At 43.2% G+C, this 11,842-nt stretch overlaps 1 protein-coding gene across 1 annotated transcript; it reads right to left on the reverse strand.

The window, feature by feature from the left end:
- Positions 1 to 2,548: 2,548 nt before the first annotated feature.
- LOC142786566 (uncharacterized) lies at positions 2,549 to 3,586 on the reverse strand. The gene has a single exon (XM_075884275.1). It carries the CDS (start codon positions 3,584 to 3,586, stop codon positions 2,549 to 2,551), a length of 1,038 nt encoding a protein of 345 aa, XP_075740390.1.
- Between the last annotated feature and the right edge of the window lie 8,256 nt (positions 3,587 to 11,842).

Consider the following 11,842-nt stretch of genomic DNA (forward strand, 5'->3'; position numbering starts at 1 on the left):
TAGAGGAATTTCAGACGCTCAATCCTCGTCCTCAGTTCAAGACTATCCAGTCCAGCTTTTTTACAAAGTTCAGTAGGTGAATGATGTCGGCGATATTTATTAAAAATAAATCTCGCACCAGGTCGCTGTATTTTTGCTATTTTATTGCAGTTTGTCTTTGTGTAAGGGTCCCAGACAATTTTAGAATATTCGATAATAGGTCTGACAAGGGTTTTGTAAGCAAGACACTTTATATCAGATGGGGCGGTATAAAGGTTACGTCTAAGGCTATACAGTGCCTTGGTAGCCCTGGAGCATACATTATCAATATGAGTGTTCCACCGGAGGTCGGGCGTGAACCATAACCCAAGATATTTATAGTTTTGTACACGCTTAAGGAAAGCATTGCCAATCTGGTAGTGTTAATCTAGAGGTGCTTTCTTTCTAGTTATAGTCATAAAGACTGTTTTTTCTGTGTTCAAACTCATTTGCCATTTTTCGCACCAATTCTTTATTCTTTGAAGATTGTTCTTTAGATTAACTTGGTCATGCTCAGTCTCGATTCTGCTATAAACAACACAGTCATCGGAAAACAACCTTATCGGGACCGTAACCCGGTTTGGTAGGTCATTTATATATAACAAAAATAAAAGGGGACCCAGCACGCTCCCCTGGGGAACTCCGGAATTAACTGAAACTGCTCTAGACTGTTTATTTTTTATTTGAACAAACTGCTGACGACAGCTGAGATAGGATGAAAACCATTTTGTCAAGTGATTATTTTGAAACGTTTTGTCAATTTTAAACAGGAGCTTTGAGTGCGACACTTTATCAAATGCCTTTGCAAAATCCAAATATACCACATCAGTTTGACCACGCAAATTGATTGTTTTTGAAGATCATGAACAAATTCAATTAACTGTGTAGTTGTAGATAAGCCTCGGCGGAAGCCATGCTGCTTCGAAAATAATAGATTGTGCGTATCAAGATAGGACATCAGGTGTTTGTTAACAATGTGCTCGAGTATCTTTGAACATGTACTGATAAGCGAAATAGGACGGTAGTTGCGCTCGTCCCGTGAGGAGCCACTTTTGTGAACAGGGGTAATTTTAGCCCGCTTCCACGCTAGTGGGAAAGAGCCACTGCGCAGGGACGACTGAAATATTTTTGTAAGGAAGCGAGCCGCCCATTCAGCATATCTGTACAGAAATTCGTTTGGTATACCATCAGGGCCGGGTGTTTTTCTCGTATTTATATTAAGTAAAAGAATTAGGACACCCTCTTCGCTAATTACCACATCATCGATCGGCCACTGCAATGAAGACGTAGAAAACTCGGGCAAAATGCCATTATCATGAGTAAACACAGAAGCAAAAAAAGAATTGAAATCATCAACACGTTGTTGAGTAATTTCAGGTGGCCTCGGGGAGCTTCCTGGGGGAGTTATAAAGCGCCAAAACCTTGAGGGGGCTTCCTTCAAGTATTTCGTCAATGTCACATTGAAAGACCGATCCCTGGATTGCTTGATCAGACGTTTCAGTTCTTGTCTCATTGAAGAAATGCAAGCTGTTCCTTCAGGGGTACAATTTTTTTACACAAGATTTTTGTTTCTGTTTTAGTTTTCTTTTTGTGTGAATGATTTCTCTGGTAATCCAGGGATTGGTTTTACAAATGCGTTTTCTAATCCTGGGTACATAGCTGTCTATGCACTTCCCTACAACAATTGAAAAGAAATGCCATAGCCTATCAGTGCTGCAGTCAGTGTTGTAAAGGACCTGAAATTCATCAAAGGACCTTTCAAGATAAACCAAAATAGACACATCTCAGCCGCCATAAAATTCGATACAGTGCTAAGTGTGGGTTTACCCAAGGTGTCTGGGGACAATGCTAGGTGCGTTGCTACCATTCTGTGGTCGGACAGGCCTTCTACAACTTCACAACGGCTGAGTAACGGCAACAGCTTTGGGGACACAAAAACCAAATCAAGGATAGATGACCTTGTAGTCCCTATCCGAGTAAATTCAGTGGCACTTTGCGTTAGCCCGTAGCAGAATGCCAACTCCAGTAGGTGCTCAGCACTTGCAACCTGTTCCGATCCAGGAGACTGGGATAGCCAATTAATATCCGGAAGATTGAAGTCCCCTAATAATAATACGTTATCTTGGAGGCTAAAATTAGAATCCATAAAATTTCTTAGCTTTGCGATTATATCCGGAGAGGAATTCGGCGCTCTATAAATCCCTCCAATATACACAGTTTGCTCGCTGAACCCACACCTAATCCACAACATTTCTATGTCACAATTATCATCCAACACTGAAAACCTAATGTTGTCCTTAATAAGAAACGCAACACCACCGCCTCTTCCTTGCCGGTCTTTTCTAACAATTATGTAACCTGTAGGTGTTACTTCGAAATCTGCTACATCCGTATGTAACCAAGTCTCTGTTACGACCATTATATCCGGTTCATGCTCCAGGATTGCGGCTTCAACTGCATCAGCTTTATTCAGCAAACTTCTGGCGTTTACATTAATAACCTTAACAGATGCTGTTGGTCTCGATTTGCGTCAGTCAGAGCTGGTGAGACCTGGGCTAGAATACTTTAATCGCTCGTTGGTAGCCTCATTCCAGCCATAGAGAACGTTGTTTACTTTCAGTTTATCGATGATTAGTTTAACCTTTGCTCCCTTTGCTCTTTCATCCGCTGATGAAATCCATAGTTGTTTTCTGATTTCAACTACTCGTTTAGAGTAATCTTCGCCGATATTGAATTGTGTCCCCTTGAGCTTGCGGCAGTTTTTCAGTATTTTGGTTTTGTCCCTGAAGTCTCCTACTTTCAAGATGACCGGATGGCTTCTTTCAGGTATTTTCTTTCCTAGACGGTGAATTCTCTCAATGGATCTACACTTTGAGCCAAGTAACTTGTCAAAGATATCGTCATTCACCTTACTTAAGAGTACTGCCTCATCCTCAGATTCTTCTTCTTCCACTCCGCGTACAATAAGGTTGTTGCGTCTAGAACGATTATCTAAGTCATCGATCTGCCTGGCAAGAGCCGTCAATTCACTGTCATGGCGACCAACACTTGATTCTATCATAGTAAGCCGGTTCTGTGTTTCACCCAACCCTTCAAGTTGTTTTTCAATAGTCTGGAGCCTAACATGCATGTCGGAAATGCTGGCATCCGTAGATGTCTGCTTGGCCTGAATTTCATTAACTTTTGCTAGTAGTTTACTCTGGTTACTTAATATTTCCTCCAGCATTTTTTCAACCTCGGGCCCAGGATTTTCCTCTACGTCACCGGACAACTTCAGTAACAGGCTTACAACTGAAACACAGTCATTTAAGCAACCAAGAACAGTGTGTGGACTCGGCAGCACAATCAGGCAGGTACAGTTACTACGAAAACCATACTTTCGATCACCAACCTGCACAAGTAGAGGCACGTAAGGCGACATCGTCACGGCGGTGCTGCCGTGTCCACTGAAGGTCGAGAGCATGGCCCTTGTTTTTATATGCTCCGGGCAGCTTGCTATCGGGGAGGCGGAGGACGTCATCGTGCTCCACGGGGGTGCGCAGTCGACAAAGTCCACGTGGCACAGCATCGTTGACGCCACTGGCGATGATCTAGTTGCGCAGTAGTTGAGTTCCTTTGAGGGCTGGTGCGCATTCTTTATCGGGGTCCATTGGTAGTGTTGTCCAGCGATAACATGGGCCACTGCTGCGTCCGCGAAGAACCACGCCAAAACCTGCACAAGTAGAGGCACGTAAGGCTACATCGTCACGGCGGTGCTGCCGTGTCCACTGAAGGTCGAGACCATAGCCCTTGTTTTTATATGCTCCGGGCAGCTTGCTATCGGGGAGGCGGAGGACGTCATCGTGCTCCACCGGGGTGCGCAGTCGACAAAGTCCACGTGGCACAGCATCGTTGACGCCACTGGCGATGATCTAGTTGCGCAGTAGTTGAGTTCCTTCGAGGGCTGGTGCGCATTCTTTATCGGGGTCCATTGGTAGTGTTGTCCAGCGATAACATGGGCCGCTGCTGCGTCCGCGAAGAACCACGCCAAAACCTGCACAAGTAGAGGCACGTAAGGCGACATCGTCACGGCGGTGCTGCCGTGTCCACTGCAGAAGCCTTTCAAAATTCCCTGTTAACCATCACTGAACCATAATTTTTTTTCGTGTGACTTGCCATGCTAATTCTTGTGTAATGGTTTCTAGTGTCATCTTCCTAGTATATCGTGTATGTATATTTTGTGTACTTGGCAATGTTTTGCACCCTATAAGTGGTATATTTTGTCACTGTAAAATGTTTTTATCTAGAGTCCACAAACAAATGTACTTGTTACCCCCCCTTTTTTTCTTGTTTTGTTTGTTTCTGCCACTTCAGATGTGGCCTGAAATTTCTGTTTTATGTTTTGTTGCACATCCAACTTTGCCTTTACCCATGTCTTGTATGCCCACCCCTCATGTAATCTACCTTCTGTTAGGGACCCTTGAGGAAAATAAAATAAATAAATAAATTTGTTTTATCTGCTGTAGCTAAATATTTGCTACGAAAAATGACAGGAAAGAGGAAAAATACACAGACCTGTCCAGAGCAGAGAAGACTACAGGTGGTGCCTTATGCGCACCATGTTGGGCATGGCCTGAAAAAAGTTGCCTCCAGGTACAATGAGTCTGTGGTGTTTTCCGCACCAAGGAAACTGAATGGCTTATGTGCACACATCGGCAAAAAAAAGAAGCCACAGTACGAAGTGAAGCAAGGGCAAATTTGTGTGAATTGTGTTGTTGGTGTGGTGTATGAAGTTCCACTGGCTTTCCGGATGGTGTACATAAGCCAAACAGGTGTTGTGTGAATTTTAGGGCATGGAAACATTTTAAATTATTAGAGAAAGGAACAGGCTCCAAATTAGCCCTTCATTGTAAATAGTGCAAATGTAAGCCAATGCTGAACAAACTCAGGATTTTGGGCAGAAGCCATGAAAAAATGGCACATGAAATACAGTTGAATCTCATTAATTCGAATACGCTTAATTCAAACTTCTGGTCAGTTCGAACTCATGATAAGGTCTCTTCAAAGCTATGTGTATTCCTATGGACAAAAACACCCGATAATTCGAACGTGCCGACACTTGCGACGGTTATTTTGAACATATCATGCTCCGAAAATGCTCTCAGCACCCTGCCCAATCCCATGGCGGCACCTGCGACACCTAAGCGCTGCCCGCAAAGGAAATGAAAAGGCAAGAAAAGGCTATGGTGGAATGTTTGCTCACTCTCTAATGCCGATCTGCGACGTGCCCTTGTCACGGTTCTCCCTTTTCCGTCCCTGCCACATAAAGACCCTTCTCCTTCCAACGCCGCTTGCGAAGAGAGAGAGGAAAAAAAAGGCTGTTGCTGGGTTGAATGAATGTGTGGTTGAAGGAAAGGAAAAAGGCACTATCTTCTGCGGCCTTTGCCCCTTGCGGAAGCACGGCTCTGCGCCTTGAAGGAAGGAGGGGGGGTCTTTCACGCGCCCATGCCACGCGTCCCCCTTCTTTCCTGTCCCTGCCACATAACCCTTCTCCTTTCAACAACGCGCGCGAAAAGAGTGAAAAAAAAAGCTGCCGTGGAGTGATGGTTTTCTCTCAAATGCCGTCTGCTTCTCTCCGCCTGGACGGAGATGCTCCTCCTTTCTCGTCATGTGCTAGCCATGCTACGGCTGCGCAGCGGAGAGACTACGCAGCCGTTGTTGTCGTCGTCTTTAGAAAGTGTCGGTGCTGGACATTTCCGCGTGCAACTTCTCTTGCCAGGAGAATGCTGAAGCCGAAGTAGAAATGCTTTGCAAGCTGCGTGCGGAATTGATTGACTTGCTGCAAGGCAAACGCATGCAGACGCGCATCACCGAATACTTGAAATAATAATGGATGTCCTGTGATTTGTAAATAAATGTAAGTCTTCTGAAACTTCCCCCCCGTGTGTTAGCTCAATGCACATGCACCACTGCATGGAGAGCCCTCGGTTTATTTAGCTTTCATTAGTTTGAACTTCTTTTAATTTGAACAAATTTTCGGGCCCCTTCGAGTTCAAATTATCGAGATTCGACTGTACTTTAATCTTTTCACATTCCAAAGAATTCTTGGCGAAGCATCTTGTAGTGATAGCTGCATGGCGTTGCACAGGAAAGAAAAAACTTTCCTGGAATCTTTTTTGTAATCTTGAGTGATTAGTAGGACGAAGAAGGCATAGAGTGATTGGGCGTCAGTTTATTGTATTATGCGATTTCTGTTAGAAGCTTGTAGCATCACCACGGGACCACATGGGTACATATACTTGAGCCACGCGTACTTGAATAAACAGTTGGTAGTCGAGCTGCTTTCCTGTCTCCTGCTTCGTTTTCTGTGTTCATCATTTTATTGGCTGGAATCTTTTTTAAAGCAAAGCACCAACCAACTCATCAACGAGTGTTGTTAAAATATCCTTGTCAATCTCGTCCGGTCGAGATGTAATGACACTGCAGAAAAAAAGGACGCCAATCAAGAGGGTGTCGAAAATATAACAAAAAAGATGTTTGTACTTCCAGACGGTATCCTTGTTCATTATGCTGGGAGGCCGAAGCGTGAGATTTCGTCCAATTCTTGACTTCGTTTATCTACGCCAGGCGTATATGGCCAACCAAAGATTACCCAAGTCTCCCAGTTTATTTCGAACCTCTTTGTTCAAAGGTCACCTGAACTTCAACCTGTTCTGCAAAGGCCAAGGCTTGATTCTGAAGTCATTGTGCATGCTGAGACTGGTGCACATGGCTTTCGGACACCTGGTAGTATCGAAAGCTAAGTGGCAGTTACTTAAAACTTGAGTCATGAACTGCAGAGCAGTTCTGGACTTCCAGAATCAGCTCGCCTTCGCTCACCGTCACCTTAATTACAGCTCTCCTTTGCTCACCATTACCTTAAATACAAGTGCCCGTTTGTTTTCACCAGTATTGAGCTTTACGCAAACTGCAAGGCTCAGCTACAGTTATTTCTCTGTGAACACACGCATCAGAACAAACTGAATCACCTACAGCTTTGTCGTAAAAATAACACGTTATACCAAGCAAGGTTAGTGGTATGAAATTTGTCCTCGTAAGCTCCTAGTCAGCTCAAGATGAGTGTGCTCGAATTTGGACTGAACTTCAGCATGAGTGGCCCACTTGAACCAAAGAAACTGATATGCACCGTAGAGCATGCCATTGATCAGATGGATGACGCCGAACGAGACAAGGCCTGTACTTGTGCGATCAGAATTCTCACCAAGTTCGCGCATAAAAAGCACACTGCCCTATTGCCCGAACCGCACAACTCAACGAGGAATCTTCCCAAGAATTATGGTATAGTGATACTGCCAGCTGACAAAGGGCATATCACTGTTATTATGAACACAACTGACCACATCAGTAAGACGTCAGACATCGTCTGGGATAGCAGCACCTATGCCGTCCTCGAACGTGATCCCACACTCAAGGTGAAATAGGAACTGCAGGATCTTCTGGTAGACTTTTTCTGATACGTGAATCCGGAACACAAGGATTTTCAGTTTTCGCTTCTTTGCCACAACGGCTCCGCGCCGGCACTGTACAGCTTTTTCGAAATTCATGTTTGGCACGCCAATACGGCCCATCGTGATTGTCACGCGTTCGCCTCTCTGCAGGCTTTCGAGCCACCTTCACTATGCATGCTCCGCTGCTCAAAAGTGGCCCCACAATCATCCGTGACTCGCAAGACATCATTGACAAAGTGCGTCATCTCACTGTGGACGATAATAAAATCATAATGACATTCGACGTCAATTCCATTTTTACCTGTGTTCCTGTGGCACTTGCTGTAAGTGCCTGTAAAGCTGCCCTGTAGGCTGATGAAAAACTGGGCAAACGCACCATGTTAAGACAATTGGATTTCTGTTTGAACAATACCTACTTTACTTTACGTGATGTGATTTACAGCAGCTGCATGGAGCCTTTCTGGGCGCCTCGATCTCAGTAACGGTGGCAAACCTGGCTATGGAGTCAGTGGAAAGCCAGGCTCTGGCTTCCTTCGACCCTTCTCTGAAAGTATTCTTCCGATATGTTGATGATCGCTTTTGCATCTTAAAAAGCACCCTGGCCGCATTCACGAGCCACTTGAATACCATTGAGAAAGCTATAAGAACCCCTTGAAAGAGAAGAGCTCTGGACGTCTACGTTTTTTAAAGTAGTGGTACAGCGGGACCAACAACGTCTGGTATTCAAAATTCCTAGGAAAGACACAAATAGTGGGCGTTATCTTCATTTCGCGTCAGTCAATCCTCTCAGCCACGAACAGTCTGTGGCCTTTTCTTTATTAATATAATAAAGAGGGCCCGAAGAATTCGCAGCAAGCCAGAAGGCTTCGACTGCGACTTAGCATGTATTCGATGCGAACTGGGCGCGTGCAAGTACTCCAGAAGTTTTCTTGCTTCCTCCGAGAAACGTTCAAGGCAGAGCGACTACCAGGGAAAAGCGTTGGTCTCGGGTTCGAACATCCAGGACGAATTTTTCAACACCTAACAGGCTTTTATTTCTGAGAAATCGTACGAATTTCTGTGTGGCTTCGTGCTGCAAAATGGTGGTTGTCTGTCCCTTTCTTGAACCTTTTGCCACATGTAGATTTCCACAGAACTGATTTACGATAGTTATGTCCTTGTGCTTCAAGTTTTCAATGACTTCGCCCTGGCCCTGTCAATTGCTAGTTTTCTGGTTACCTCAATTGGCAGAGGGACCGCCCCAAAAAAGTGTTGATTCTGGGTGCGAACCCGAAACTAGAACAAACTTTTGCTAAGAGGCTTTTCTTTCTGAGAAATCCGGCTCCATGCGATAAAAGGGCGGTTGTTTCCTTTACCCTTATTAGCATATGCTTTAATGCATAAATGGTGAATAGGAATGAGTGCAGCAACACGATAACATGATCTATGTGGTTCCTAGGAGCTTTTAAAACGTTTATGACACTTGAGGAGTCCTTTTATATAAAGATGTATCTGATAATTTCTATTCTTTGAAGTGTTTAATGGCTGCCAGAATCACACAAGTCTCTTCTATGAAGATGCCTGCATGTTCACAACACTACTACCTAAAAAGAATGGACCGAGAGTAGTGCGCAACATGCTAGTGTGTCACTATAAAGCATCAGTAAAAACAGTGATCATTGAAAATGTCAATGCCCAGCAGCTCTGCCACTGAAAATCTTGAATGCAGCACAGCGTGCACTTAAATCAGAAAAGATTGTTCAACACTTATCATTCAGCATGCTATCATCCCTTATATAATCATTAGTTCTATGAAGTCAAGCGAAATGGTCATAAAAATTGCATAGAAAACACATCTGCATAATTACTTTATAAACAGTAGCTTGTAAACTAAAGATAGCATCAAATAACATTTCTTGTAAATATTTTTGGCTTCTAATCTCTTGAGTAAGCCTAGGCTCCTAATTATAGATGCATGTCCCTCAGACCATACAGCGGTAAACAGATTCATATTTTCCCATGACTTGTTTACAATGTTACATGGCATAGAAACATCAACATGGCCTTATGCCTACTTATAAAATATGTGCTATTTTTCGCTAATGATTGAAAGCTTATCACAGTTGACAAGGTGGCAACTTGGGCCACAGTAGCTGAGGAAAACTCACCGAAAGCAAGTTGTAGTACAGGCCGAAAATCATGCGTGGCAGGAAGGCAAACAGTGCGCCTTGCAGGCACATCTGCACACATTCATATGTAGTGAGAAATTTACGCAAACCGAGACAGGTTTAGCCCACTTCCATGATTACAGCATGAGACGAAAGCAGAAAAAAGAGGGCACACAACACACCTGGAGCACCGAGTGACAACTGATTTGCTGAACATTTCGTGACAGGCGCTATAGCAGGAACATGAGAAAAAGAGGTGAGGAAAGAGACAGACAGGCACCAAACTACCAACTGCTTATTGCCGGTGAAGGCTGAAAAACGGGCAAATTTCCACCCACGTACACTGGAGTGAAATAGTTACCACAAACATCTCGTCACGTGAGCATTCGTATAAACAAGGACAACTCAGATTGATAGAATGAATGAAGACAACTCAGACTGAAGTAATGAGTGGGCACAAGCCCACTCATTACTTTAAGTATAATACTCCTCTAGCAGTTCCCTTACAGTCTGGTCCCTGCTTTTGCCGATAATCCTAGCTTACTCAAAACCTGGCACACACAAGCATGACAACTGATATTTTGACAGCAGCAAGCTTTTTTATACCACTGACGGCCAGAAGAAACATGCAAGAAACATGCTTGGATGTAACATAAGTGCTGGCAATAAACAGATATGCATCATATTTCACCGTGAAGGTATTTGATTTTGTGGGGGAGAGTGGGGGCAGTGATACTGTGGGTGAGCTTATACACATATCCGACAACTTCGATATCCCATGTGCCTCCCGTATATCTCCTGTTACAGCGTCACAATGTTAGGCCACACGGCTACAAGTGGCTGCGTGTGCCACATTGCGCAACAGTGAGCATACGCATGCGTCTGTGAAGCTTGTGAACCAATGTACTAAAATAGCAGTGAGACTGGCAAGCATCGTCAGCATACAGGAGGCTCAGGTGATAGCCAAGTTTCAGGATATGTGTGTAACGCCCCCTTAGTAGCATTGTCACAAAAGAAGTCTGATACCTTGACTGTGAAATTTAATGTGTGTCTGTTTTCTGCCAGTGTTAATGTACCAAGCAAGCACATTTCCTAATAATAATAATAATAATAATAATAATAATAATAATAATAATAATAATAATAATAATAATAATAATAATAATAATAATAATAATATCAATAATAATAATAATATTATAACATTATATTAATAATTGTAATAATAATAACATAGCAAATTTCACTAGGAAGGAATGCCAAGCTCGTGATGCGACAGGGTGCTAGCAAAAAGCGTCTAACAGCATGAAAAGGGCCAGCATGTCACACACAATACTATACAATCAAAACAGCAACGGACAAGAAATAACTGCAAAAAAAGGCCTGTAAACTTGGTGACAATTTTAAATAAGAAACGAAGTCCATTTAGATGACAAGACTGAAAATGGTAAAGGCAGAATCGCACTTACACTCAAACCTAGATCTCATTGCCCTGAATTTTGCTAAATATCGGTTATAACGAAGTAACTGAAGAATAGTCTTGCAATAGAAATCGTGTTAGGAATAGACCTTTACAACAAACTTCTGGATATAATGAAGTTACTTTAGTTTAAGAGGCCACTCTGTTAATTTGAGTGCATACATTATTACTTCAAGGCTATTTAGTTGCTTAGATTAACATATTAGTCTAAGCATGGAGAGCCTGTGGCTGCAAGTACATCAGCACTCGGTGGCCATTGTTTGCACGAGCGTATAGAAAGTTCCACGTGTGACTGCGTTGTGTAGTGTATGTTCTAGCATGTGGGGAGTGGCAAGCTTTTTAAAAACAGTCCGTCAATCAATCTGCGGTAGGCACGATATAATTTTATTAGAAGTATTTTGAACAATATTGGCAATGACGTTATTCCAAGATCTTCAAATATAGGCTTTGTAAGGGTGACGTATGGTTCATCGGAGATGATTATTACTTCTTTTAAATGCAAAGCATTTCTCTGGGAACTTTAGACACTAAGCATGTGTGTCTGTCGATATATTTAGCCGTTTTCATCTGGGTGCTCTCATTGTTCTTCCCCCTTAGCTTGGTGTGGATCCAAATTATGATGTTAGGGTGAGAGGGTTTGACAATTATGAAATATATGGTCAAAACAAAATAATGATAAAATTATGTCATGTACGATGTCAAACCCCTTC

Source organism: Rhipicephalus microplus, unplaced genomic scaffold, assembly GCF_043290135.1.
Source record: "Rhipicephalus microplus isolate Deutch F79 unplaced genomic scaffold, USDA_Rmic scaffold_26, whole genome shotgun sequence".
NCBI classification, from domain to species: Eukaryota; Metazoa; Arthropoda; class Arachnida; order Ixodida; family Ixodidae; genus Rhipicephalus; species Rhipicephalus microplus.

Bases quoted from the DNA above. Each gene is read 5' to 3' on its own strand.
- LOC142786566 (XM_075884275.1), bottom strand. From the start codon at position 3,586: ATGCTGTGCCACGTGGACTTTGTCGACTGCGCACCCCCGTGGAGCACG.